This window comes from Centropristis striata, chromosome 1, assembly GCF_030273125.1.
Source record: "Centropristis striata isolate RG_2023a ecotype Rhode Island chromosome 1, C.striata_1.0, whole genome shotgun sequence".
NCBI lineage: Eukaryota > Metazoa > Chordata > Actinopteri > Perciformes > Serranidae > Centropristis > Centropristis striata.
This window is the reverse complement of record NC_081517.1, coordinates 8,614,823-8,642,312: the sequence shown is the minus strand read 5'-3', so window position 1 is coordinate 8,642,312 and position 27,490 is coordinate 8,614,823. Positions and strand designations below refer to the sequence as shown.

At 37.0% G+C, this 27,490-nt stretch overlaps 2 protein-coding genes across 4 annotated transcripts; one reads left to right on the top strand and one right to left on the bottom strand.

Annotated features, from left to right (window-relative positions):
- The first annotated feature begins 512 nt into the window (after positions 1 to 512).
- LOC131960124 (CDGSH iron-sulfur domain-containing protein 3, mitochondrial-like) lies at positions 513 to 4,568 on the top strand. The gene is made up of 3 exons (XM_059325395.1): positions 513 to 828; positions 2,558 to 2,674; positions 2,762 to 4,568. Exons 1-3 carry the CDS (start codon positions 742 to 744, stop codon positions 2,945 to 2,947), a joined length of 390 nt encoding a protein of 129 aa, XP_059181378.1. The 5' UTR covers positions 513 to 741; the 3' UTR covers positions 2,948 to 4,568.
- A 3,349-nt stretch (positions 4,569 to 7,917) lies between these two features.
- LOC131969818 (polycomb complex protein BMI-1-like) lies at positions 7,918 to 21,977 on the bottom strand. Of its 3 annotated transcripts, none has more exons than XM_059331039.1 (9): positions 21,776 to 21,977; positions 21,024 to 21,545; positions 19,047 to 19,143; positions 18,530 to 18,585; positions 18,269 to 18,398; positions 18,032 to 18,071; positions 17,792 to 17,890; positions 13,276 to 13,356; positions 7,918 to 8,988 (listed from the first exon to the last, which is right to left on the bottom strand). In XM_059331039.1, exons 2-9 carry the CDS (start codon positions 21,139 to 21,141, stop codon positions 8,608 to 8,610), a joined length of 1,002 nt encoding a protein of 333 aa, XP_059187022.1. In that variant the 5' UTR covers positions 21,142 to 21,545; positions 21,776 to 21,977; the 3' UTR covers positions 7,918 to 8,607. The 3 variants fall into 3 exon arrangements, with proteins under 3 accessions (XP_059187022.1, XP_059187029.1, XP_059187037.1); XM_059331046.1 differs by having other exon boundaries at positions 21,024 to 21,151; XM_059331054.1 differs by lacking the exon at positions 21,776 to 21,977 and having other exon boundaries at positions 21,024 to 21,151; positions 21,247 to 21,760.
- Between the last annotated feature and the right edge of the window lie 5,513 nt (positions 21,978 to 27,490).

Below are 27,490 nucleotides of genomic sequence, written 5' to 3'. Positions count from 1 at the left end.
ATAGAACAGCAGACAGGTGCTCCAATATATATGTGTCATCAGAAATATATAAGTAATAAATAAATCACAGTAAATTAAGGTTATTATTAGAAATGCCAGTAAACTTTAAAAAGTAGGGAAGATCATGAAGACATTTTTTTTAAATGACAGGAAAGGAAAAAAACTGTAAACAAATGGATGTAGTGCTTTGTTTAGTGTCAGTTAGTGTAAGGGATTTCATGTACTCTTTAAACTCATGCAATAAACTACTAAAGTTGGGTGGAGTTTTGGAGTATTTCCATTTATGTATGTGAAATTTGCCATACAAAATGAATAGGTTTGTAATAAAGGTGGTGTCATTTTCTCCATGGACAAAACACATTATCACACCTCTGCAGTCAATAAAGATGTTTATCTTGAGTTTACACTATATATTGTTCAAGTTGAAGTTAAATACAAAAGGTTTATTCTGATAAATCAGTTCAGTCTACGGCTGACCGAGATCCGCCTCCTGATTGGTTCAGCTTCTAGCACGTGACTCTACAGGAAGTGATTTCTCCTTGGGTATCTGTTAGGCTGTCATAAGACATTTTGCACCGTTTCTGTGATTGTTTTGTTTTACTTCTCTTTCTCCGTTTAACTCGTGGATGTATGCTTTGACTGGCCCTTTCTGTTTCCTAGCTGTGACGTATTTGCGACTGTCTGCGCATGAGCAGCACCTGTTAGCTGCGGCTGCTCTGATGTTCAGCTGTCACTGGAAACATGAACATGTTTGTGACAAAATTAGACCACAAATGGATTAGTTTAACCTTGGGTCAACCTTGGATAACAGCTATGGCAGCTTCCAAGGTAAATGAAGTCCTTATTTTACCCCTGCCTTTAGTAAATAGATGAGATGGACGCTCTCTTCTTAAACTCTCCAACATTTCTGAAGTAGCTGGCTTATTTCATCATATCGTCACACTGTCAAAATAATCGCCCAGTTTTTGTCAAAATTGTTTATTTTTTGCTTAAATCATCTCCTCATGACACTGGCCATCTATGGTAAAATCGTCTACATGCTCAGTTAATCAGATCATGTGATTTTACCGATTTTACTCCTTTAAGATAGTGGCCTATGTCAAGAGTGTGACTTAAGCGGATTTATTATGCCTAAATCAAAATAAAATGTGACCGAGGCTACATAAGTGACATGAGCGTGTCATAAACATGACATGGGATGTGTCATGAACATTAATGACACTTTAAAGTAACATTAATGCTCATGATACTTGTCATGTCATGTTTCTGACAGGCTTGTGTGACTCTTATGTAGACACCTTCAAAATAAAGTGTTACCATATCTTGCTTAAGTCACAAAGGCATGTTCAAAAAATCATTCACAAAAAAGTCATTTATTTCTCTTAAGTTACATAATTTACACACAGTGTTATTACTATGGCAATAGCCATCCTTTGTTACATCATTTTTGTATGATGATCAATAAATGTCATGTGTTACACTTTTGGTGAAGTTTTTTGTGTTTCCTGCAAAACTTGAAAAAATGATATATGCGATTATTTTAACAGGGTGACGATATTGTTTTATCTCTATTTGTCCAACGACGTAGTAGCCTATTGTTTATTATTTGGCATATAAGTAGAATTAAATAAATAGAAAGTAAATAGAAAATTTATTTTTTTATTTGTTTGTTTTTTATAAATTCATTCTAGCATTTTTCGCCTATTTAGTTGTTTTGCATATTTATTTACTTTTATACATTAATTCATTTATATCTGCGCGACTTTTGTCACCCAACAGTGAGTAGATCAAAGCACACCGATTATTACCGATCATGCTTCAGAGTGATGTTAGGACCGCCCAGCTAATTAACATTTTGGCGTTGTTGGGTGACAAAAGTCTCGCAGTAATACATGAATAAATCAATGTTAATGCAATTTGCGTATCCTCCCTGTTATTAAGATCTGCTCCAAAATGTAATGGGTTCTTCATTGGCCCATGATACACACTCCCACCAAATTACATGACATTCAGGCCAGTAGTTTTTTTTGTGTGTGTAATCCTAGTGACAAACAGACAAATGAACCGATCGAAAAATTATCTTCTTGGTGGAGGTAACGGTAATGAAAACCTTTCTCTGTTGTTAAAAAAATTATAATAATGATAACCTTTATTTGTATGGCACCTTTTATGCATGAAATGCTGCACAAAGTGCTTTACAACAAAGAAATTACAGGCACCAAGTGCTTCACATTGTATGGTCATAAAAATGAACATATTCAAAAAACATTATAAAATCATTCAATTTATAAAATGGAACTCAAAATTATAGATGATAAAAGCAATTTATAAGTACTTTACAATTGTGTGTGCTGGGTCAGTTCTGTGTGCACACCGTGTGCAAAATGGCATTTAATTTAGAGAAAAGCGCAATAGGACAAGTTTAGGATGTGAAATTCAAAGTTTAGGACTTGGGACTTGAGTGCAAAGACTTGATGACTACTGACTTGAAAAATAATTTAGTCCCACCTTTGACTACTACTACAAGCTGAGTACTCCTCTGTGCCTCTGTCCACAGGTCCAGTTCTCCACACTTCCTCCTGAACCTGTCATCCCCTCTAAGAAGCCTTTCAGAGTGGAGCTGGTTGGTGGAAAGCGTTACTCATGGTGCACCTGTGGACACAGTAAGAAACAGGTAAAAACCACCTCTGATTCCATCTTGTATCACTCCAGTTTGAAGCATGTGTCTTGTATAGTCCCTGATCGCATTTTTCTCTTTTAGCCATTCTGTGACGGAGCCCACAAAACCAAAGCACAAGGCCTGTCGCCGCTACGCTTTGTCCCAGAGAAAGACTCCACAGTCTGGTTGTGTGGTTGCAAGTACACAAATAACCCACCTTACTGTGACGGCACGCACAAGCAGGACTTCATCATGTCTGCCCCACTGCATGAACAGACCGACTCTTGATGGACGGCAGAGATGTCTTTGAACTGAGCATTTATGTCGTTTATTATTGCTTTCACATTTTTACACATCAATGCATTTCATAAATTCAGCACGTCAACTGATCAGTCATGAATCCACAATGATTGAATCTTGTGTCTTATCAGCATTTCAGTTATATCAGTATTTCAGTGCTTGTCAGAGAAGAGAGCAGTGTTGAAAAGGTTAACAGTCAGCTTGTGTCTGCTTTCTGTCTTTTCGATGTGAGAGCCAATGTTGCATTTCCAACAGGATGTGATGTGATCATATACTCTGATATAAGGGAGTGGAGATTGTTTAAGGCCACTGTTACAAATAACCTGGAAGTATTCACAAAAAGATGGGATGTATTAGTATTATGGTGACAATTTAAAGAATTATTTTACAGGCAACTGTCTGTGTTTATGTAAAGCACTTTGCATTACCTTGTGTTTAATTGTGCTATACAAATAAACTTGCCTTGCCTTGTGTGGACATGAGAGCAATGTGCAATCTCATGCTATAGAGCCGATTTGATTCTCCCAAAAGTCACTCCTACCCTCTTCTCTCTATAAATGACAAAGTTCTACACCTTTTCCTAAGTCAGATTCATGCACTTTTTAAGGATTTTCCTGCTTTTCCAGCACCTTACAGCTGTGGTAAATTGCATATTTATATATTGTACAGTACACTGATTATTTCACTTGTTTATTGCATTAAATCAGATGTTATTGTGCAATAAACAACAAAAATTGTGCATTTTGACAGGATCCTTTATAATCTGAATTTCAAGCAATTTCAAGTATTTTATTAAATATCTAAGTACTTTTCAAACCCTGAAAATGAACACATTGAAATTCAAGCATTTTCAAAACAGATTTACAACTTGTAGGAACCCTGAAAATGTCCTTTTTAATGAATTATGTCGAGATGTATTTATATGTTTTTTGTTTAATTAATTTAAGAAACAAACTAAATGAGTTATAATGATTCCATCAAATCAAAACAAACTGAAAAGCAGATTGACTTGGCTGTAAAATGTGTTGAGAGAACAGGTAGAGTTAAGACTGAACCTTTTTTCTTCTTTTTTTCACAACATTCATATTTGAAGCGTTTTCTGGTGTCATTACTTCAACTTTGTGTTCTGTCATGTTCCTCTGGTAGTCTACTACGAGCTAACAGGTTTGGCTGTTATTTAGCTGTGTAAAAGCTCCATATCAGTCCTCTGTAAAAAATAATAATAATAATAATAAATAGACAGCATGTGTCGCACTGGAAACTTGTCATTAGAATTATAAATCCCATTATACATATGTAGTGATAGCTTCCTTAATTTCGCCAAAAAATACACTTGATACTTTTTTATTAAATGTCATCAGTCTTCACTACATATATTATACTGTATGTGTCAGACACGGAGTAAACTGAAACTTGACTGGTTGGCACAGGCATACAACCACAAGGCGGTAATTCTAGTTTCAGACTTTCCTCAAATCTTAGCTTTCAGAGTGTACATCTCTGAACTGGGCTCATGAGTAGATATGGTGTGGCCAAAATGGGTCACATGCCAAACTGGTTGGGAACCAGTGATGTGTCATGGCGTGTCAAGGCTCTTTAATGTAATAATTTGTCATTTTTGTGACATTTTAATATACTGGGTGTATAAGTATACATTTTGAAAAGAATACATTTAAATCCAGTGGTGGCAAGTAACTAAGTACATTTACTTAAGTACTGTACTTAAGTATAATTTTGAGGTACTTGTACTTTACTTGAGTATTTCCATTTTATGTAACTTTAGACTTCTACTTCACTACATTTTGAGGTAAATATTGTACTTTTTACTCCACTACATTAAACTGACAGTTTTAGTTACTTTTCATTTTGAGATTAAACATGAAAAACATGATACATTTAAAGTGATGAGACATTTTTTAAATTAAACCTCATAACTGTATATTGAGTAGTTTAAATTAGCCATACCTTGATAAGTTTTAAACACTGCTTGAATAAATGCATCAATAATAATAATCCAATCATATATTTGGAATATATATAATAGTCTGAGTGGTGTCATTCTGCATAATGAGTACTTTCACTTTTGATACTTTAAGTACATTTTGATGCTGATACTTTTGTACTTTTACTGAAGTAAGTTTTGAATTCAGGACTTTTACTCATAGTGGAGTAATTCTTCAGTGAGGTATTAGTACTTTTACTTAAGTAAGGGATCTGAATACTTCTTCCACCACTGTTTAAATCTCACGTGTTATTAGAGCACTATTCAAAGATGGTGGAGTGACCTTCAAGGGACAGTACATGTCAGTTGGTTCACCCCCAGTTTGGAGATGCAGGCGGGAGTACTGGTGTGGAAGCTAAGTAATGTACTGCTGTAGAGGGGGGGAGCAATAAAATGTTTTTTAGCCTCCAAATCAAGTTTTGTGTGACTTTTCTTTGGTATCTTAAAGGGTTAGTTCAGATTTACATATAGAGCTGGGCCAATGGATGATGCTGACGGTCATTGACCAGAGCCCAACACTGTGATTTTTAACATTTAATCACAGTTAAATCAGCTATAATTATCCCTTTGACCCCCTCAACCCCACTGCTACCCCACAACAGCGATGTTTTAGTCTGGACATCATCATATGCCGATTTGGTCGACATGGCCCAACCTTATTCACTAGTGAAGGGACAACGAAGCTTCGTGAAGCATTTGCTTTATTTACGGAGCCCACTTCAACAACTGAAAACACACTCAATTACCATTGCTAAAGCCTTTTTAAGCCTAGACTTCCATCTAGTGGGGTCAAAAAATAAAGCAAATGTTTCACGGAGCTTCTTTGTCCCTTCACTATTATTCACCAAAGTCACAGTCATAGTATAAAAGAATAATCTGCATTTAGCGAGGCAGTTTTAGACCAGCAACACCTGTGTTCTGCAAGGTAAAATCACTAATTTTGTGCATGGAGTCTGGTGACTTTGAAGAGAACATAGAGAACAGCTTTAGTTCCCCCCTTGTATACTTATAAAAAATATATTACATGTGGCTTCACACCACATTCAGAACGTGATTGCCTGAACACAACCACCGCCTAAACATGACGGCAGCTAGCGACTAACGGTGCCCACGCCACGTAATCAGTCCTACAAACAGAAAAAGTGGGAACAGAACATGGATGTTCTGATATATTCAGTTGGATGCATAATTCGGAACTACTGTATAGCAGCTATTCTCAACCTTGGGGTCCCGACCCCAATTGGGGTCGCGAGATGATTTCTGGGGGTCGCCAAATCATTTTGGAAGTCAGCTCTGTCTCCACTGTGTTAAAGTGTCATGTGTTTTAGTCTTTTTTTTTGTCATTTTGTGTTGGTTTTTTTGTCATTTTGTGTCTTTTTTGGTAATTTTGTGTCTTTTTTTGGTAATTTTGTGTCTTTTTTGGTCAATTTGTTTCTTTCTTTGGTCATTTTGTGTCTTTTTTGGTCAATTTGTTTCTTTCTTTGGTCATTTTGTCTTTTTTTGGGTGATCTGAACTGTGCGTTGGAGATTCTGTTCAGTGAGCGGGGGTCGCGACTCAAAAAGGTTGAGAACTACTGCTGTATAGAACCATTTTTGCTGTATGGCGAGCAATTCTCACGGACTGAATAGACGGCATCTTTGGGTCTGCTATCCAGTTTCTCAAATGCATCCATGGGACGGAGCCAACAGTGTAACCTGAGGGGGAACCAGCTGGTGGTGGTCACGCTAACATGACAATGCTGTGGGTTGGGAAGGCGTTATCAGCAAAAACTGCTGTTTGAGAGCAGCACAGAGCGGCTACGAGTCTTACACACACATGCTTCCAGACTTACAACCACAACTATTTGTTGTGGTCTGTTATCAATAAATAACAGGCACTAGAACTCCACTATATCTTTACATAATAGTTTGTATGCTGCTATATTAATGTTCTGAATGTCATGTACACAGTGGCTGTTCTACACAGGGGCCTCCAGGGGCCACTGCCCCTGTGAAGAAGCCCTTGGCCCCTGCTGTGGCCCCTGTGTCAAATTAATAATAAATTGATCATTTTATAACAATGAACGATGGAATAATTCTTACCTATTTTTTGTTCAAACAATATCTCATTGTACACAAAAGGAACCCATAATGTGTGTACATTGTATAAGTTTAATTGTGCAATAAAAGCTAAATAAAAAGATCATTCTCACTGTACTGCACTTTCAAAATAAAAAAAAGTAATTGTGCACAAAAATGAGAAATGTCATTGTCGTACAAAAATAACTGTTAATGTTGGTAAGTCTCAGTGTTTCAATCAATGTAGTTCTTCCAAATATGAGAATTTTAGCTAAAATAAAGGTTTTGAATCCTTAAATATCATTTTTGACGATTTTTAATGTGCCCCTCTGATTAAACACTGGCCCCTCCTTGGCCCCCACAGTAAAACTGGTCTAGAACCGCCACTGCATGTACAGCACCTTTAAACTGATGCAGATTTTTTTTTTAAGTGGCTAAAGTACATTTAGCTGCTGCCTCCATCCACAGCAGCACATTGTTTAGCTTCCATACCAACACTCCTGCCTGCTTCTCCAAACTGGAGCATGCATGCCGACCATCACCACCACTGCAGCTAATACACTCACTATGGATAAGTACCTTATACAACCCCACTTCAGAAAATGGTCCAAGAGAACTCTATTGCACACACAATGACAAAAAAGAGCTGTTGACATTAAACATGGAGCCAAGCTTTTTGGGGCGTTCGTGGAATCATAAACAGGACAGTCAGGTCAGAAAAACCTAGTAAGTAAACATTTTATTGACCTAAAACATGCACATATGGCTGATAAAAAAAGTATCATTGTTTGTTGAAAAGAAACAAAAGGAATGTTGAAATTGATGGAACTACAACGTACATGGCCAAATATTCAAATCCCTTTTGAGTTCTTTGACTGCCATGACAGAAAGAACATGGTCTGCTGACAAACATCTGGCTTGCGAGCATGGTAGTGCTTGGAATCTTGTAAAATATAAATGCTTCTCCTGTTGGAAAATACTTGTTGGTTTGGATTGTGTGATGTGACCTTAACAAAGTGCATCAGCAGTTTAATGTAATGTACCTGTGTTACCTGATGAGCAGTTACTTATACTGGACACTTATACAGCAGTTATTAACATGACCATTCAAAGGCGAGGATTAGACTTTTTTTTTTTTTTCATTACATCCAACTTCTGCAGTGATGAACACTGCAGGGCCTTTCAGCATTTTGTTGTGAATGGAGCAAAATCAATGTTGATGAACTACAGTATGGAAATGAAACAGACCCACTGCATATACAATACAAAACGATTACAATATCTTGTATAAAAGATAAGTTTATACATATGTATGCACACATGCTCACATTTGATACATACTGTACAGTTTGTATGTGTGCATTGTTCTAGTCTAACACACATAAACACGCACACACGCACACACACACACACATACATACAAGTGTCTATTTGGCTGCACTTTTCAGTCTTTCCTGCTGAAAGATCATAACAGTAATCTGCCTCCTGTTTGTCCAGAAAGTAGAAGGCTCCAGCTCGTCTTTTTGCTCTGTAGAAATAAAGAAGGGAGCAATTCACACACTGTCCTCCCTGCTGCCCCGTGTACACGTTAGGTCGTCGGGGGCAACCCGCTTTTGTCGCCTCCCCTCGCCTCCTCTTTGCCGGCTCCAGAGCTCGTGCCGTTGACAGTCACCTTCCGAGCATTGGCGCCCTGTTTGGAGGCGAGAGTGTGTCGCTGAGTGTTGTTGGGCACAGTGGTACCGTTGGAGCTTTGGATGGCAGGGGAGAGGTTGTGGGACGCAGGGCTGGACTGCGAGGAGGCTCGGGGGGGCTGGGCTGCAGCAGGACTGTGGACTTTGTCGCTCTGGGAGTCGCTCTCTGATGTCGGGCTGGTGTTGACGCCGTCAGAGTGGCCCTGGGCGGCAGACTGGGACGGCCTCCTGCGCTTCCGGGTGGGTTTGACCAGATACTGCAGGGGGATGGGTCCAGTCTGCGCAGAGGGACACACATCGTTAGGACCGAGGAGTTTTATTATTCATCAATTTGTGCCAAGAAAACCATTATAAAGAACTGGTTTGAACCTGTCACGAATTTCAAGAGAACCTGGCTTTTATTGTTTTTGATGTCTGTCTTCTTGAGAGGTCAACAGCCAGGATTAATAATGCTAGACCTGAAACCATAATCAATTGGTCTAAAGCTATCGCTGTGGTCCAAGGGTTACTTTGAATTTAATTAACGTTTCATATGATTCTCTTTTTATCCTGGAATCTGTGTATATTACCAGTCTCTCTATATTTCTGTTTGGGCTAAATTTATGTTGTTGTGTGTTTTTTTTTTTTTTTTTTTTTTTTTTTTTTTTGGTCGTCTGTCTGTTTTCGCCGTGTGGCTCTGAACTGGTGTATCGTTGTTTTCATTTTTTGTTGTTGTGGTTATCCTTTATATTATTCTTTGTATGCTATTTGTGTGTACATTATGTCTAATTTGTAAATATGTTCCTGAGTCTTTGTTGTCTAGAATTGTGTTTTAGTGTTTTGTTTTCATATTGTGGCTCCTAATAAGTAATCCACTGTTCTTTTCTTTGTTTTTTCGTTAATAAAAATAATATAAAAAAATAAAAATAAAAAATATGTGGGAACATTTACAGACAGGACTGAAATGCAGCCAGTGAATGCTGCTGAGCAAAGATCTAAGTAGATGTGTAGATTATAAAACCTAACCTCCAAAAGACCAAACACATTACAACTGGATCAGAATGTGAGTTTACAATCATGTCTCAGTGTCTTTGATCAACAGATTATTTTATTTCTCATCTTCAGTTGCTGGCCTCTCAGATTAAAGCTGAACAACAGGACTTTCTGTCTGTCGAAGTAAAATTATAAGTCTCACAATAAATGACTTGTTATAAATTCAGTGAAAAGACCAAAACCAATAATGAACAGATCCTATTAACAAGTGTAATCTGTGTATCCAAGCCTGCCATCTTTCTCCTATGTGCCATAGAGCTCTACTGTTTTCCAAAAACACCCCAGCCTACATTTACATGCATAAAATATTGTGTCTTTTGCCCTCATTCCAGAAAAGACAATAGTCCTACTAAGATGTTTACATGGCTATGGAAAATTCTTTTTCCAATAGTCCGTCTTCATCTTTACCCAGCCTTGCAAAATTTGCCTAATTAGTTTGTGTAAAACAACCACAGCAATGCAATGAGCTGCAGTAAAAACCCCAAACTGAGAAATATATTTCACTGAAGACATGTCCAAAGAATGCTCCTAAAACCTGAATATCATAGTGTTGCACGTCTTAATCTGAAAATGCTACTTTCAGAAAAAAAAAGAAAAAAAATCCCAACATGTTAACATGACCCATATCAAATACAAAATATTGTCGTATTTGTATAATCATGGAATATTAATGTGCATGTAAGCGTAAACAGCAAAAATGTTGAACTGGGTGATGTGACTCGTGTTTACCATTAACATGACCACTGCAGTTATACGCCTGAGGTGTATTCCAGACGGCCGGTTTAGTGAATACCCTGAGTATGTTAACTCTGGTTGAGTTGCCACGGTAACTGACTGACAACCTAACCTTCTCGCTACCAGACAGTAGAAAGAAAAAGAAAAAGCTATGGTTTCTCTCTGTCTCCTCCCTCTTTCAGAGACATTTCCTCATTTAATCAAGGCACGTTTCATAAAGCATTCATTGGCGGAGGTTTGTGTGTGTTTGGATACTAATTTGTTACCAAAGGACTATGTAGGCTTACTAATTTTATGCACATCAGTCATGTCTTTGAACAGAAATATGAGCACACAGCACCAGTGTCATCCTAACCTCAGAATAAATCCTCTGCATGTACTTTTTCTTGCAAGTGGAAGTTCTTTTTTTTTTTTAAATATATATATATATATATATATATATATATATATATACACACACATATACATATATATATAAATATACACATATACATATACACACACACACAGTCACTCTGTGTGTGTGTGTGTGTGTGTATATATATATATATATATATATATACACACACACACAACACAGTCACTCTGTCTACAGTGTCTATGGTGCACACAGACAGCTGTCAGTTTGTTGGAGCAGTTCCACTAAATTGTTTCTTTGTCCTTTCAGTTTAAATTGTAAAAACCTGTGAAGATCAATGAATAATACGGCCCATCTCTATTACTCATGGTGTGACTGTTTGCACTGAGGGAACATGATTCTTATAATATTGAAGATTATATCATGCTCATACAAAGTAGGCTGTGAATATTATGTTTCTGAGGTGCAGCAGCTGCAGAATGATGTTTGAAAGTGAGTTTTTAATAGGCTGTATAGGCAGTCTGAACCCATTTTAACTACATTTATTAAAATAGCTGAAATACAGCCAGTGAATGCTGCTGAGCAAAGATCCAAGTAGATGTGTAGATTATAAAAGCTAACCTCCAAAAGACCAAACACATTACAACTGGATCAGAATGTGAGTTTACAATCATGTCTCAATGTCTTTGATCAACAGATTATTTTAGTTCTCATCTTCAGTTGCTGGCCTCTCAGATTAAAGCTGAAAAAATATTTAAATATAATATCAACTACAGTCAGATTCACTACTTCATCATGCATTAAGGTAATGGAGCTTAAATCGCGTAAATCCTAAAAAAAAAAAAAATCACTGAATAAAACTTTGTGTTAACTTATTGACCCTTCCTCCAGCTCTGACTCAGGCTCTTTTGTTTTTGGATGCATACAGTCCACATTGCCTTTAAACTGGCCTACATGCATTCATATATCTCTGTCCGCTGGATTGAAATGGCGGCTCTGCCTTTTATCTACCTGTTGCCATGGTGAATCATCGTATCAGGGCTCCATTGATGATGACTTTTTATTTCAGGTTTAATCTACTTGATGAAACTCACAGCTGTTCTGGAACTGAAAATTGAATTTTCCTATCTCAGGGTTAGTCACTCTGAGTTGGCTCAGAAAATAGTCCCCAACAAACGTGCCACTTACTCCAGTTTGAGTAACGTGTGCTCCCTGTTTTAGGATTACTTTTTAAAAATTAAATAAATAATAATTAAATATGAATGGCCAAATATTACAGTTCTTTCTGTTACCAAAAAATAATTGACAAAGAGGGACTTTAATAATAGAGAGAACTGCTCATTTCATGAAATCTGTCGCAGTTAAATTATCTAACAAAGAAGGTTACAGCATGTCCACATAAAAAGGGAGTTTATAGCAAATGGTCAAGCACCTGAAAATGTACAACTCTAGAGCAATAAAACCAATGATTGAGGGATGATTTCTGTTAGAAGATAATGCCACTGCAGCAGCCGTGTCATAAAAATTAAAAACAGTGGAAATGAAAGAAGAACCTACTTGTGGGATTATGTTATCATCGTTTCAACACTGTTAGCATGATGAGGGACCGTTTACTCTGTTTGAACCTATTGATACAAATGTGTTTAGGAAACTAATGACTCTAATCAATCCATATGTTACCGGGAACCGCCCCTATTGGCTGCCCCTTACATACTATGTTTAGAAAAATAGAGACTGGAATGAAAATGAAATCATGCTAAATACAACAAAAACTCTTGTTTTTAGCGCAGGCTTTAGATGTGGCAATGTGCTCATATTATTGTAGTGTATTTGCAGTAACTAGGGAGGGGTTATTTTACATATGAAGATTTTATTTGTTATATTTTCCTTCTTTTCTGTAAATCGTTACATTTGGTTGTTGTTGTTTTTTTGTTTGTTTGTTTGGTTGTTTGTTTGTTTTCTGTGTTTTGTTTCTCTTTAAGTTATATTACCCAATCCATATCTATCTGGACACATTGGTGCTAATTTTTGTACTCATGTCTACCCCATGTCTTTGTAATTACCATTCAGCATTGCACTTTTGTTATACTGAAAATCCTTCAATAAACAGATTTTGATTTAAAAAAAAAAAAAAAACCTCCAAGAATAGATGGGACGTTGTCTTAACCACAAATAAAACAGACTTTACTAATCCTCTGTGACATATATTCTATGAAAAACTGTACAAAGACAAATTATTTTATGTCCAAACTGATAAACCTCACTAAATATACTCAGAATTCTGAATTTGATGCATTATGTTTTCATTACGTTTATCACATGGTCACAACTCTTTGGGTATTGGGATTGTACAGGCAACACAAAGCTGATAATTACAACTCAGGTTTGGTAAATATTTGCTGTCCACGTTAAAAAAAAAGGTATGAAAGCTGCCACTCACTCTTCTCCACTCATAGAAGTAGGCGATATCCATTAGTGTGTAGTAGTCCTTCAAGGGCTCATCTCCATACAACACCTCCACCTGGAACACACAGTCAGACCCCACTTAACACGGTGTGAGCAACAGATTCTAACACATTTTCACTGTAAAATGCTATTACGGCTCTACTTGAACACTGACCCAGTGCAAGCAAGCTTTTGTTTTATTGGCCTCAATTAGTTTTGCAAAAAGCTGGAAGGCTAAAACATGGCACCCATGTGCGTCTCTACCTCTAGATAACTGGCACTGCTGTGAGGACCCATCATCTGAACCGGGATGAAGCTTTTTTGTCAGCATGCAATAACATCACTTCATGAGGTTTTGATTAGGGATAAGAGGGAAGAAGAGAAAAAGGCCACAACAGGAAGTGTTGTCAAAGCTGCACTGGAGCCAATTCTGTTGGGAGCCTGGTGGAGCGGCTCACAAATAAATATTATTAATAAAAAAACAAATAATATTATTAATAATATATTAATATTAATAATAATAATAATAATTGATTGTGATGATGATATAAGAAATCATGACTGTTTATGTTTTATATTACTTTATGCGTTGTTGAATACCCTGAAAAGTGCAATATATAAAATGTATTATTATTATTTATTATTATTATGATAATTATTATTATTTTTATTACAGTAGGCTAATGAGAACTATGTCTTGTTCTTCCAGTGGTCATATCATGTTTGCATCTTGCTAATGGGCATGTATTAGTATTATGCATAGGATTTTTTATTCAGACAAATGTAACATTTGCTGAGTTTGTTGATTTAAAAAAAAAAACTTTATTGGAGGTTTGGACAAATAAACACAACTTCTCATGAAAGCCACAGGTATAAGCTCTCAAATACTTTTTGAATTTTATTTCTATCTGCTACAGAGGCTGAAAAATTTTCTGTTGAATTTCCAGAAAAACTTCAGGTTTTAGGGGGTTCTTTCAAAATCGCCCATAGGTTTTCCAGGCATGTTTTTCCAGGCATTTTAGGCCTCAATGGGTTAAATGACTTCTACTTTTGTCAAGGCACCCTTCACCCTGTCATGTGGGGATTACTGTAGTAACAAGTTTCTACCTATAAATGTTTACAAAACCTGCAAAACGTCCCCATCACTAAATTCCATCCCTCTTGTATTGAACGCATCACTTGACCCATTCGAACAGATTATAATAAATCATATGTTGTAAGAAATGACAATAAATATTAACACAAGAACAACCAATTTAATAATTTAAAAAGGAGTCATATTGTCTTTTTTGTATGTGGTTTTCCTCGTCAAAATGCAGCTAAAATTATGCTCATGTAGAACTGTAATTGTCGAATTCTAGATGTTCTTAGCGAGTCCGCAGTCACTTTGCCATTATTTCTGGAACATGATAGCTGTGGTTTAAGTCCATGTTTTGTAATGACTGGAGATCTCCCACTGTAGTAGCAGGTCATATTTAAGAACCTCGTCATTTTAACATCTGGAAAACAACAATTATTTAGTTTTAGCATTGATCAGCAAGATCTTAAAAGACTTCTGTGAGCTACAATTATTGAATGTTAAGTGATAAAAAGATGGGTTTCTTATTGACCTATATCATTTGGATGTGTCATAACACGCACACGCGCATGCACGCCCACACACACACGTAACTATTACATTTTTTAAAAATGAATCTATTCCACTGAGGTGAGCCAGGTCCAGGAACCTGTTATTGTGGATGCTGGGACACTAAATGGACCAGAGACAAAGTTTTGAGTAACACCTGTGCTTTTCCTTATGACACATCAAAATCTCTCTCTTTATAGTTAAAGCAGTAAGAATAGATTTTTTGGTCACTATGAGAAGTGGAATGAGCTGAAACTCAACAATGACATATCATTAAGATTAATTACTTTATTTACTTTTTTTTATGAAATTTAACTTCTGCATTTAATCCATCCTTTTTTACACACAAATGAACACACCATGCAAGGAGCAGTGGGCAGCACATTACTACAGTGTAGTTATTGTGAATGTGTTAGCAAACATTTGCTTATTTACACGTCCAAAAGATATGAACGGAATTAGTTCCCACTTAGAGTCATGATTATGTTCACCTGATGAAGTCCCATATTTACCATTTAGCTCTGTTTTGGTCTCCACCAACTCCACAAATATCCTGCTCTTTCACAGCTACACTAGTTTAGTAGTAGCTAGTCTTTAACTTTATCCTCATTTCCACTGCCGGATTTGGCTCAACTTAACTCACTTCTGGTAGCAGCGACAATTCTCTATTTTGTTCTCCTGTGCAGATAGCGGCCTTCAGTTTAAGTGGGCTGCTCAGCTGACGACCATCAATACCGCGTGAAATTACTGTGACGTCATCTTCAACGAGGACACTCACTGAATTCTTTCACTGGCAACCAAACAGCAGAGTGTCTGCACTTTGTCATTAGTATTGCGTAGTGTAAAGCAGCTATTCTCAACCTTGGGGCAGGTCGCCAATTGTGGTCGCAAGATGATTTCTGGGGGTCGCCAAATCATTTTGGAAGTCAGGTCTGTCTCCACTGTGTCATTTTATGTCTTTTTTGGTTATTTTGTGTCCTTTCTTATTCATTTTGTGTCTTTTTTTGTTCATTTTATGTCTTTTTTGGTCATTTTGTTTCTTTTTTGGACATTTTGTGTCTTATTTTGGTCATTTATATGTCTTTTTTTGGGCATTTTGTGTCTTTTTTTTGTCATTTTGTGTCATTTTTTGGCCATTTTGTGTCTTTTTTTGGTCATTTTGTGGTCATTTTGTGTTGTTTTTTTTTACTATTTTATGTGTTTTTGGTCATTTTGTGACTTTTGTGATTATGAGTTTGTATGATTTGAACTGTGAGATTCTGTACAGTGAGCGGGGGTCGCGGACAACATGAATGTTAAATTGGGGGTCGCGACTCAAAAAAGTTGAGAACTACTGGTGTAAAGGGCTGTACGGAATATTGATACACTTGAGTATCACAGTATTATGTTATTTGATACTGTATCAATTCTCAAAAACACCATCCATTTTTAATTAATAGTTTACATGCAAAGATTCGTAGCAGACAGATTGAAAAGTAAACTTTTCTTCACTCACATTTTAAGCATATGGCATTAAGTTCTTTGTACGGTGACAGTTTACCTAAAATTTTATTTTTTAAAAACCTTGCAATTTATCAGCCTGTCCATCACCCTGTATTGATGTGCATCGTATTACCAGATTCCTGCCAGTGCACAGCCCTGGTAGTGTACAGTGAAGTGTGTGGTTAAGGTTTGTGCAATATTTGTTTGTCGTTTTTTCAAATCTAGGATGAGTTAATAAAAACACTATGGTTGCTATTGGCAGTAGCTTGGCTTTTTAACATAGCAGGTATTTTAACATAGCAACAATCAGTGGTCTGCAGTGCTTTAATGTGCAAGGTAGCATCCACCATTTTTTGGTAATGTATAACTAGAAAAAAGTTTTTTTTTTTAAACTGGCCAGCCTAATGGGTTATAGGTAGGTAAGTGATATGACACTTATTTCTACGTGTTTTGATGATGAAATTTATAGGCTCAAAAATCATGACAATTTATTTGACCTTTGACCCCAAAAACGTAGTAACTGCATTGATGTAAAAGGTTCTAATAGTACTGCAGAAACAGAGTGCCGTAACAACAATGTTGTTGTCTTCTTTCAGCTTTTATATTTTGTTTTCAGTGAATAAACCTTTTCAAATTGATTTTGTTGTAAATTTATTTAAAAGGGTTTGACAACTCTATTCAAAGATTTGTGTATTTTAGACTTAATATTATAAAGTAATGTTATATTTTAGTCTTAATATAATTTTATCTCACTTTTTTACCTCACCACTATCCAGATAATAATTTCCCTTTCAAATAAACTTATAATTTCTATTATTTTTATGTTTAAATAAGTATATATATCCAAAGTAGGCCGTGGTAAGTCCAATTTCTGCTTGGTTTTGAGTTTGATTTTGTTGTTTTTAAATAATTATTTATCTGAAATAAAGCAAAATTGAAATCTAAAACTTTGTCATAAGATAAAACAGACATCAAGGAGTTCATTTTTAGTTTTAACTCAATTTTGACCAAAAATGCAGTTACTGCAGTTAGGCTTTGCAGGGCAGAGTAGATGTGAATTAAAACAGTAAGCTTTTGAGCCAAAATTATTGCCCCTTTAGTGATTTTGCTGTTTTTGCCGCAATTTGCCTCAGTTTGGGTACATGATTTGGTCTCTTCGGGGCTCTATTGTTTATCATATTGCACTAACAACTTGCAAATCAAAGTACTGAAAAGCTAAAAGCTAAAATGCAAGCAAATTAATATCACCCACCTTTGTAACAGTGTTTATGACTGTGATAACATTACATTAAAGTTAAAGGTCTTTTGCAGTAAGAGTTTATATTATTGTGTCCAAACCATTACGTTTACCATACAATCAATACAGTAAGTTGTTGTGTATGGTTACAAAGTGTCTAATTACCCGATAGTTGTTGGGAATATCCATCTTGCTTCGGAGGAACTTTGCTAAGTGCATGACGGACATGGCTGCTGGGCACTGCAGGAAGCGTTTACCATTGGACTGAGAACAAAGAAAAGATCAGAGAGGGAACACATAAATCCAGGCTGAAGACCAGAAAACCACATTAAACATCAAGTGTGTAGGCTTCAACTACTGCTGCACCCACACAACTCTGCTATTTATCTCAAAATCAGGCTTTACCTTGTCTCCTTCCATGTCTGAATGCTGCCTCTCATTATTTCTGCAGGCAAAATATTACATACAAAGAAAATGTGTTAAACATGAATTAATCATACTGGAGGTGTGTTCACACACATCTTGTTCATCCATATTAAGTAATTCTACTCTGTTTGTTTTGTGGATGATCCGATCAATACATTTTATTGTTTACAAATCTGTCAAAGATTTTTTTCTAAAACTGGGAAATGATTGACTCACTTGTTCCTCTCATAGAACTGTATGGACAGGCTGATGATTTCATCCTCTGCTATGTTAAACGTCTCCACCACCTCCCCTGGTTCCAGCACACGATTCTCTGCATAGAAGTCCCGCCTCCGTTTCATCTCATCTGGGTTCACAAATAAAAATGTCAATAAGCAAAGAAATACATTATAAACTGGAAACTTATGACAAAGACCGTTACTAAAAGCTCGATTGAGACAGTTTGTTGCACTACAGCTTCAATAAACGCGGTCTTACCTTTGAATAACCCCGGAACAAGCTTATAAACAATATCTTGAAGAGTTTTGTCTGCTCTGGAAAAGAAAAGAAAATTTTCATGTTAATAAACGTGACACTGGAAGAATCCTCAGTCACCTAGCTGGACTGGCTGAGAGAGAAACTTGAGAAATTGAGATTTATGTTACGAGGCTCCCCAGATAACTTTGAGAATACCTCGAAACCAATTATGGATTAAACTGAAACCAAGCTTTAAACTTCCCACTTTCCTGTACGTATCTCCAGACTAAGCCTGCAATATGTGACTACTGTTATTTATTTAAGCCATTATAGCCCATCATGATGGGGGGAAAAGTCTGTATGTTTTGGTTTTTTTTCCTTTCTGATTAAAGTGTCTGTTGTTTGTTGAATGTCTGTCTTGTTTTATTGTTTGAAAAGAAAAATCCAAAAAAAATAATTAAAAATAAATAAATAAACGTGACACTCATCACTTTCAGTAGTGTTTTCAAAAATGTCTGATGCACCCATCATAACTTACCTGATGCTGAGCTGTGGACATGTCTTGTGAACCTGAACGTCACATCGAGGGCAGAACTTATTTGTCTCCAGGAAGGCAACAATGCATGTTTTACAAACTGGGGAGAGAGAGAGAGAGAGAGAGAGAGAGAGAGAGAGAGAGAGAGAGAGAAGCTGAAACACTGCTCTGTATCACCAACAGTGTTAATATCAATGTCTGAGTGGACTCAGTATTATGGACACTTGCATTTCACTGTAATAACATAAAACCCTTGATGTCAAAAAAGCTGGCACGCAGTCGAAAATATTAATAAATAGAGTGCAATCATTTGCTAAACCTTTTGACATTTATTCAATTAAATGGTCAAATGACATATATCTAATGTTCACACTGATTTCCTTTATTGTTTATTGTAAACATTAGACACTAAGACATTAATTGCTGAAAGTTTGAAAGTAAAATTCTTTCACAGATGCCTTAGTTGCTTGGTCTCTGTTGTCATATTTTAAGCGACACATTGTCAATAGGAGACAGGTCTGGACTGCAGATGGGCTTTTCTAGTACCGGCACTCTTTTCTTTTGAAGCCATGCAGTTGTAACACGTGCAGAATGTGATTTGGCATTATCCTACTGAAATAATCAGGGACGTCCCTGGAAAAGACGTTGTCTGGATGGCAGCATATGCTGCTCCAGAACCAGCATGTACCTTTTAGTATTAATGGTGCCATCATAGATGTGACAGTTACCCATGATGTCATAGGCACTAACACACCTCCATACCATCATAAATGCTGTTTTTTAAACTTTTTGATCGAAGCAATCTGGATGGTTCTTTTCTTCTTTAAATCAACACAATGACACAATATCTGATTTGATTAGCAAAAAATTGACATTTGGACTCTTCAGACCACTGCAAACTTTCCCACTTTGCATCAGATCATCTCAGGTGAGTTTGGGCCCTGAGAAGTCGGCTGCGTTTCTGGATGATGAAATATGGCTTTCACTGCGCATTTCACTTGCATTTACAGATGCAGTGAAGAACAGTGTTTACAATTAACCGTTATCCTTTATACAATTACATTTGTTTTCAATGCAGTGCTGCCTGGGGGATTAAAGATCACGGACATCTAATGTTGGTTTTCAGCCTTGCAAGCATTGATTTCTACAGAATTTCTGCATCTATTAATGATGTTATAGATTGTAGATGGTGAAATCCCTAAATTCCTTGCAATTGTGCATTGAGAAACATTGATTTTAAACCGATGGATTATTTGCTCAGACGGTTTTTCACAGTGGTTAACCTCACCCCATACTTGCTTGTGTACAACTGAGGCTTTAGAGAATGCCCCTTTCAAAACCAAACATGGCGTCACTACTACTACTTTACAGCTGGGTGATATGGCCAAAACCTTCTTTCCTGATATATGTTATTTCAATCTCAATAAAGATATACTGTATATCACGATTTTGCATGTTGTGTGGTAATTCAATGCACAAATAGTCCATATGACATAACCACATTGTCCATACTACTGGTTTGTAAAACAGCACCTCTATTGTTTCTCCAGCTTTGCTCCTTCATGCAAGAAACGTAAAGATTATCCAAATACATACTGCTATAACACAGCTCAGCCACTGGTTTTTCACCATTGTGATAGAAACAATATAGACATTATTACATTGTGTTATGAATGTATAATGTCAAATCGCTCCTGATTCTATAATGCAGTTGTATCTACATTTAATACACAGTGCTAACAAATAATTCACATAAATTGCATTATTATTGTACACAGATTTTGACACAGAAGTAGACTTATTTCAAAACAGAGTTGGGACACAGTATATGAATCCCGCTCTCCTTAAGTCAACCACAACATGAGCAGGAGCTCTGCTTAATATGCATACAATTACAAGTGGTCTGTGCTAATTTCATGCTGGGGTTATTGAAAACATTATGCATGCATGGAAGGTAATGATTTCATGTGAGGAACTTACAGGAGTGCAGGCACTCTACGATGGTTGTAGCATCAATTAAGTAACCAGCGCACAGTGGGCATGTGAGGTGAGGATTCAGATCTGTGATTTTAATCCGGTTGGGCTGCATTTTATCCATCTGGACAGATCTGCAGAGGAAACAAATAACAACACGAGAGCTTTTTGTTACACAGTAGTGCACAGGAGCCTATGTAAATGTGCTTGTTAAGACTATAAGTCTTGCCCATATGGTCAATGAGTGTCTGCCACAGTGCAATGTCTGCAGCTCGTCCTTGGGACAGCAGGTTGTGAAACCACAACAAAGAGAGCTGATGGCCAACATAAACAACTGTAATGACATGTTGTAGCGTTGAATAGCGTGTAAAGAGCAGGGGCTGTGCAGCTAAATGCAGCCTGTGTGCTGGTACACAGCAGCCGACTATTGAATCGCCCCTGTGTGGCCTCATCTTATGCATCAGCTCTGCTCCTCGACCAGCGGACCAACAAAGAGCGTTTCCATTTCTCCGGAGCTCCGCCGTCCGACTGGGCACAACAAGCAAACACATCCAGAGAAAACAGCAACAGTGAGGGGGTGCAGAGCCACAGAAAATCACACTCGTACACAAAGCAGCCATCTTAAATTCACTGACAGGGCTGTATCAGGAGGCGAACAAGAGAGACTCAAAATGTGACACCGTGCACTTTGTGTGCGCCTCAGCAAAGAGCGGCGCGATGAGGCCGATAAAGAGCGATCAGCGATGCTTCGTTCCTACCTGATTAGACATAAAAGTTTCCCTCTCCTCCCAACGAGGATCCAGGTAAATTATTTGGACTTGGACAGAATTTGCAGCAGCGCCAGAAAATGGCTTTTTTCAGCACCGTCAGAGGACTGCCCATTTTGGATCACGTGATATTATTTTGTCGCCTCGTTCACGGGGCATATAGGGTATCCTCTGCAGGCCCTGCTGACTTTTTACACATTCATTTAGCCTGCATGGGCCGCCACTATTATAGTTTTTCTTTTCTTTTTTTTTTCTTTTTACATTTGTTTATTATTTTGTTTCAATAGGTTGCTCAGGAGCTGAATCAGCCACTCCCATTGTTTGTCTCACTCTGATTCCGTGATTGTGTTACCGGGAGAGGCCCTGCAGGCCTCATGGCCCGGGGCCCGAGCTGTGGGCTGGCCCAAAACATGTGTGCAATTAAATCATACATTTGTTCCGTTTCAAATATTTTTTTAAAGTTAAATCTATTATGTTTATATCATATATTAATGTTAGAAATGATGGGTACAACTATACATCAAAGGATAGAAATAAATGAAAAAAGTGATGAAATTATTTACATAAAAATACATTTGAAAAAATTTAAAAGATCTAGGCCTGGATGATATGGAGAAAATCAAACATTAATTTCTTTGGGACCAAATACCTCAACAATGATATTTTTAATATATTGTAGGGTACTTTCACAACATTTGTACACAATGAGATTTTCGATAAATATTAATAAGTAATGTTGGTATGTTGACTAAATGGATAAAGGCAAATATTAGAACAGCTACATCAGCAAATGACATCACGTAACTGTAACAGAGCCTTTAAAAGCAGGAAAACACAACACTTAGGGCATATTACAATATCCTAAATCTAAGATGCGGACTGTTCTCATATCACAATATCATTATAATATGCATATATTGCTCTATCTTAATGTGCACCTGCGGTAAAAGTTCAAACGTCTGATCAAATACATATAGTTTAGGCCAATTTAATGGTGTAGTATTCTTACAATTCAGTAACATGAAAGTTAATATGATTTGTCTCAAATTTATGTTTAACCATTGAAATCTGATATAGGAATCTTCAATTTTCAGATAACCCTGCAGCCAATAAAAGTGGCATAAGGACAGTAGGACAGCATAATAAATATAACTACAGTATAAAAATAAACAGTACTGTAAACTAATGAAGAATTAGCAGTTCCCTTTGGTTATAGTCAGAGATGATCTCTCTCAGAACTTTCCTCTAAAACCCTGTGAGAGTCCTGTAGTCACCTTACAATACTGTTACTGCAAACACTGACTTCCATATCTGTGAGTGATGTAAACGTGTAGGATGAAAGCTGTCACAACACTGCTGATTGGGACAGCGCAGATACAGTGCACAGGTTTAAGTAGTGATTGCATGCTGACAATGCAAGGAAAATATACATTGTGTTGTTACAGAATAGTTCTCTTATCTAGGAAATGTAAGACAATGTTTTTATTCAGGGAAAGTAACTGAAACAGCTAAAAACTATTATAACTGTATTATAACAATTGTGAGAGAGACAACAGAAGAGTTTTCATATCTGGGAAGCACTTTAAGATATGATGGAGGAACAGGCAATGACATCAAAAGCCGTCTCAACAAGGCAAGAAACACATTCAAAATGATGAACAATGTCAAACAAAGTCCACGAAGTACAGCATCAACACCAAACTCAAGTTATACCAGAGCTGTGTTCTCTCCACCTTATTATACAGCTCTGAATGCTGGAGGATGATGGAGAAAGACCTTTCCAAGATCTCTGCATTCCACACAAGAAACCTCAGAATAATCTTACGTATCTTCTGGCCTAACACCATCTCCAACCAGCAATTACTTGCTCGGACAAACCAAGAAAGTATAGAGACCATTATTACAAGAAGGCGGTGGAGATGGATTGCACACATCAAGTGAAAAGAACAGGATTACATTACAAGAACCGCTCTACACTGGACACCTGAAGGCACTCGAAAGAGAGGACGACCCAAAGAGACCTGGCGTCGAACAGTGGAGAAAGAACTGAAAGCCATGAAGCAGACCTGGAGTTCTATCCAAAAGCTCGCCCAAAACAGACAGGAGTGGAGATCCTTTGTTGCTGCCCTACATGCCACTAGGCATAAAGGACAGTAAGTAAGTAAGTATACCAATTGTGTGCATCTTAGTATAGTATAGTACAGTATAGTATAGTATTTTTATGGTCATTTTTTCAAGCAGCACAAGCCAAGATATGCTTACTTGTAGTCCCTAAAATGGGTCCAGCTGGAAAAAAATAAAAACAAATCCTACATTTCCTACTATGCAACTCATTAAGTTCTCGTCCTGCCTGGTAAACACCCTTGTCTTGTTGATGTCCCCTGTTTGTTTGTTATGTCAGTTTTTCTTTTATACATTTGTCTTGATGACATCATCAGCTCCTGTTGATGTCATCAGGGTTATTTGATCAGACTTGTCACAGCTCCACATCAGAATCATGACAAATGTACAGTGGCGGTTCTAGACCAATTTTACTGTGGGGGCCAAGGAGTGGCCAGTGTTCAATCATAGGGGCACATTAAAAATGGCAAAGATGATATTTAAGCATTCAAAACCTTTATTTTAGCTTATTTAAAAATCTATTTTAAGTATCTTTGGAATATACAAATATATTGATTGAAACAATGAGACTTACCAACAATAACATTTTTTTTTGTACGACAATGACATTTCTCATTTTCGTGCACAATTACTTTTTTTTTAATTTTGAAAGTGCAGTACAGTGAGAATTATCTTTTTTTTTATATACACAAGCTTTTATTGAACAATTAAACTATTATACAATGTACACATTCTGGGTTCCTTTTGTGTACAATGAGATATTGTTTGAACAAAAAAAAAGGTAAGAATTGTTCTGTTGTTCACTGTTATAAATCTATCATCTTATTATTAATTTGACACAGGGGCCACAGCAGGGGCCAAGGGCTTTTTCACAGGGGCAGTGGCCCCTGGAGGCCCCTGTGTAGAACCGCCACTGCAAATGTAATTAGTTTTCTGTATAAAATTAGTGGAGGGTCCCCTTTAAATGGGTATTTTATTTTCTAATTTAATCACTTGTGACATATAAACAGCTATCCGATAGCAGTAAACATCCAGCTGGTGAAGCGTAGAAGTCTAATCAGACACACATATTTCTGTTGTTTCCTCTTTGAAGTATCCTGTGAGAAAGTTCCTAACTAACACTGTATCTTTAATGAACAGTCTAACAGGACCTGGTTGAGTTTTATCCTGAAAATGTCTTATTATCATCATATCTATCCATTTGAAACTGGTGAAATCCTGCAGAATATTACTGCTAATGCATTAATAATTGTACCCTATTGGATGACTGTGTTGTCAGACCGGGATCTCTGGTGGTTTCGCCTTGGGGTATTACATTGTGTTTGAGACCTGTATCTTTATGCAAATGTGTTCATCATATTTTAACTGAATGGAAAAATATGTCACTTAAATTAGAATAATGTTGTTTATGTATATGTAATACTATGAGGGGTTCAAATCTATCAGATTCTGTGACCTGATGAGGCATTTTAGCCTAATTTTAGCCATCACACTGTACAATAACAAATAGTCTGGTTCATTACATACCGTCGTTATGCACTTTATGTGTTCTTTATGCACACTGTTCATTGCACCTTATTTGTTTCATAGCACCAACATTTTTATACTGCATATTCATATTTATTCTGCACTGGAATTCTACTCCTTAATACATACTCCTTCTTTAGACACTTTATTTTTATTTTTACATTACATTTTATTGTATTTTATTGTATTTTTATATTTTATTGCTTGAAGTATGCCTAGGTTGTTCTTCTTATTTAATTGTGTTGTTATTGTCTCTGTGTGTAATGCTGCTGCTACACTGTAATTTCCCAGCTTGGGATAAATAAAGTATATCTATCTATCTATCTATCTATCTATCTATCTATCTATCTATCTATCTATCTATCTATCTATCTATCTATCTATCTATCTATCTATCTATCTATCTATCTATCTATCTATCATTTATTGTGATCTTTATCAAACATAGCAACAGAAAATTGGTAGCAGCTTAGATGTATGAGCCTATTTTAAAATCACAACCAGAAACAGGAGCTGAATGCTGCATAGATTTGTCTTTAAAGCGTTCACACCTCACCTGTCAACCCTGATCAGCCCAGTAATCCTCTCTCATATAAATGAAGCTATCGTGAAACAGAATCCGACAGGTCACAGCTTTCAGTGCTTTTTAACAGTTGATTCAAGCAGGGCCCTACTGTTGAGGACACGTTTTTAAAATCAAGGTCTTTTTTATTTTTAGAATATGGTAACAGACAAAAAACAGATACAGCCTGAAAATAAAACAATTACCACTCGAGCCTTCTGGCAAGCAGACATCTAAAGGCCACCTTATTCATATTGCTTCCAGTTAGAGGAGCTACTGCTGCAGCTACACCAAACAGTGCGATTAGTGGAGAAGGGTCTATTGTTTTCCTGCAAACTTTGGTCTCCAAAATGTATTTCCAAAATCTATACAACTTGGACATGAGCAGAAGATATGTAATAATGTGGCAGGAGTTTGTTTGAAGAATAACTCCTCTTTGGACCAATGAAGGCAATGTACAATTTTAAACTGAATTACAGTATGCCTAAGGCATATTGAGGTGGAATAAATTTAATCTAAGGGAGTCCAAACTGGTTAGGGTATGTGAATTTAGTAATGCAAAACACACCAGCAATTCACACAACACGCCAGCAATTCGCCACAACACGCCGGCATTTCGCCACAATGCGCCAGAAATTCATCAAAACGGAAAGGGTAGGTTCATATTGGACACTGATCCTCCTCCTGATTGGTTCTTGCCGTCATTCACTTCTCCATAGTCAAACCAGTCGCTGGTGTGTTGCGGTGAATTGCTGGTGCGTTGTGGCGAATTGCTGCCGCATTGTGTAAATTGCTGGCGTGTTGTGTGAGTTGCTGGTGTGTTTTATGAATTGCTGGCGTGTTGTGGCGAATTGCTGGCGTGTTGTGGCGAATTGCTGGCGTGTTGTGGCGAATTGCTGGCGTGTTGTGGCGAATTGCTGGTGTGGTTTGCACTTCAGGGCCACCGTACTTTACACTCAAAAATTGCGTCCAGTAAAGTTAAGGATGGAAAGAGTGGGAAGCAGTCTGAATTAGATCCCACAAAGCCACAGAGCTGTACATATCTGTAGAAATGGGATTTAAGAATATTAACTTTCTGTGATTACTGGTCAAATGAGGCAAATATATTTCCAATGTAAAACCTGATAGTACAGCTGTCTCAATTCTTCATCCGGAACCAAAAGCATCGTCCAGCACTGAAGGGGTAAACTTGTGGGGGGTTTTTTGTCACTAGAGCAGCATGTCAGAGATCTCTGAGGTTTAAGGATCGCCTAAACTGTTTCCAGATTTTAATGGATTAGAGGTGAAACAGGCTGCTTGAATTGTAATTTAGAACATGATAACATATCCGAGGAGGTAGATCTAATTAATGCCCTTTCCAAAACTGGCCATTCAGAACAGGTGACCCCATTCTTTAAACCAGTATGGTCGCTGAGGACTTTAACATTTTTCAATATTATGTTTATAAATATATGATGCACAATAGGCAATTAAGTTTCTATTTGGTTAACTAATTT

Bases quoted from the DNA above. Each gene is read 5' to 3' on its own strand.
- LOC131969818 (XM_059331039.1), bottom strand. From the start codon at position 21,141: ATGGATAAAATGCAGCCCAACCGGATTAAAATCACAGATCTGAATCCT. The intron at 18,072-18,268 runs GTGAGTCAATCA...TTTTGCCTGCAG, and splicing joins CAGTTCTATGAGAGGAACAA to AAATAATGAGAGGCAGCATT. The intron at 8,989-13,275 runs GTGAGTGGCAGC...CCCTCTGCGCAG, and splicing joins ACTTCTATGAGTGGAGAAGA to ACTGGACCCATCCCCCTGCA.
- LOC131960124 (XM_059325395.1), top strand. From the start codon at position 742: ATGAACATGTTTGTGACAAAATTAGACCACAAATGGATTAGTTTAACC. The intron at 829-2,557 runs GTAAATGAAGTC...CTCTGTCCACAG, and splicing joins CAGCTATGGCAGCTTCCAAG to GTCCAGTTCTCCACACTTCC. The intron at 2,675-2,761 runs GTAAAAACCACC...TTTCTCTTTTAG, and splicing joins GTGGACACAGTAAGAAACAG to CCATTCTGTGACGGAGCCCA.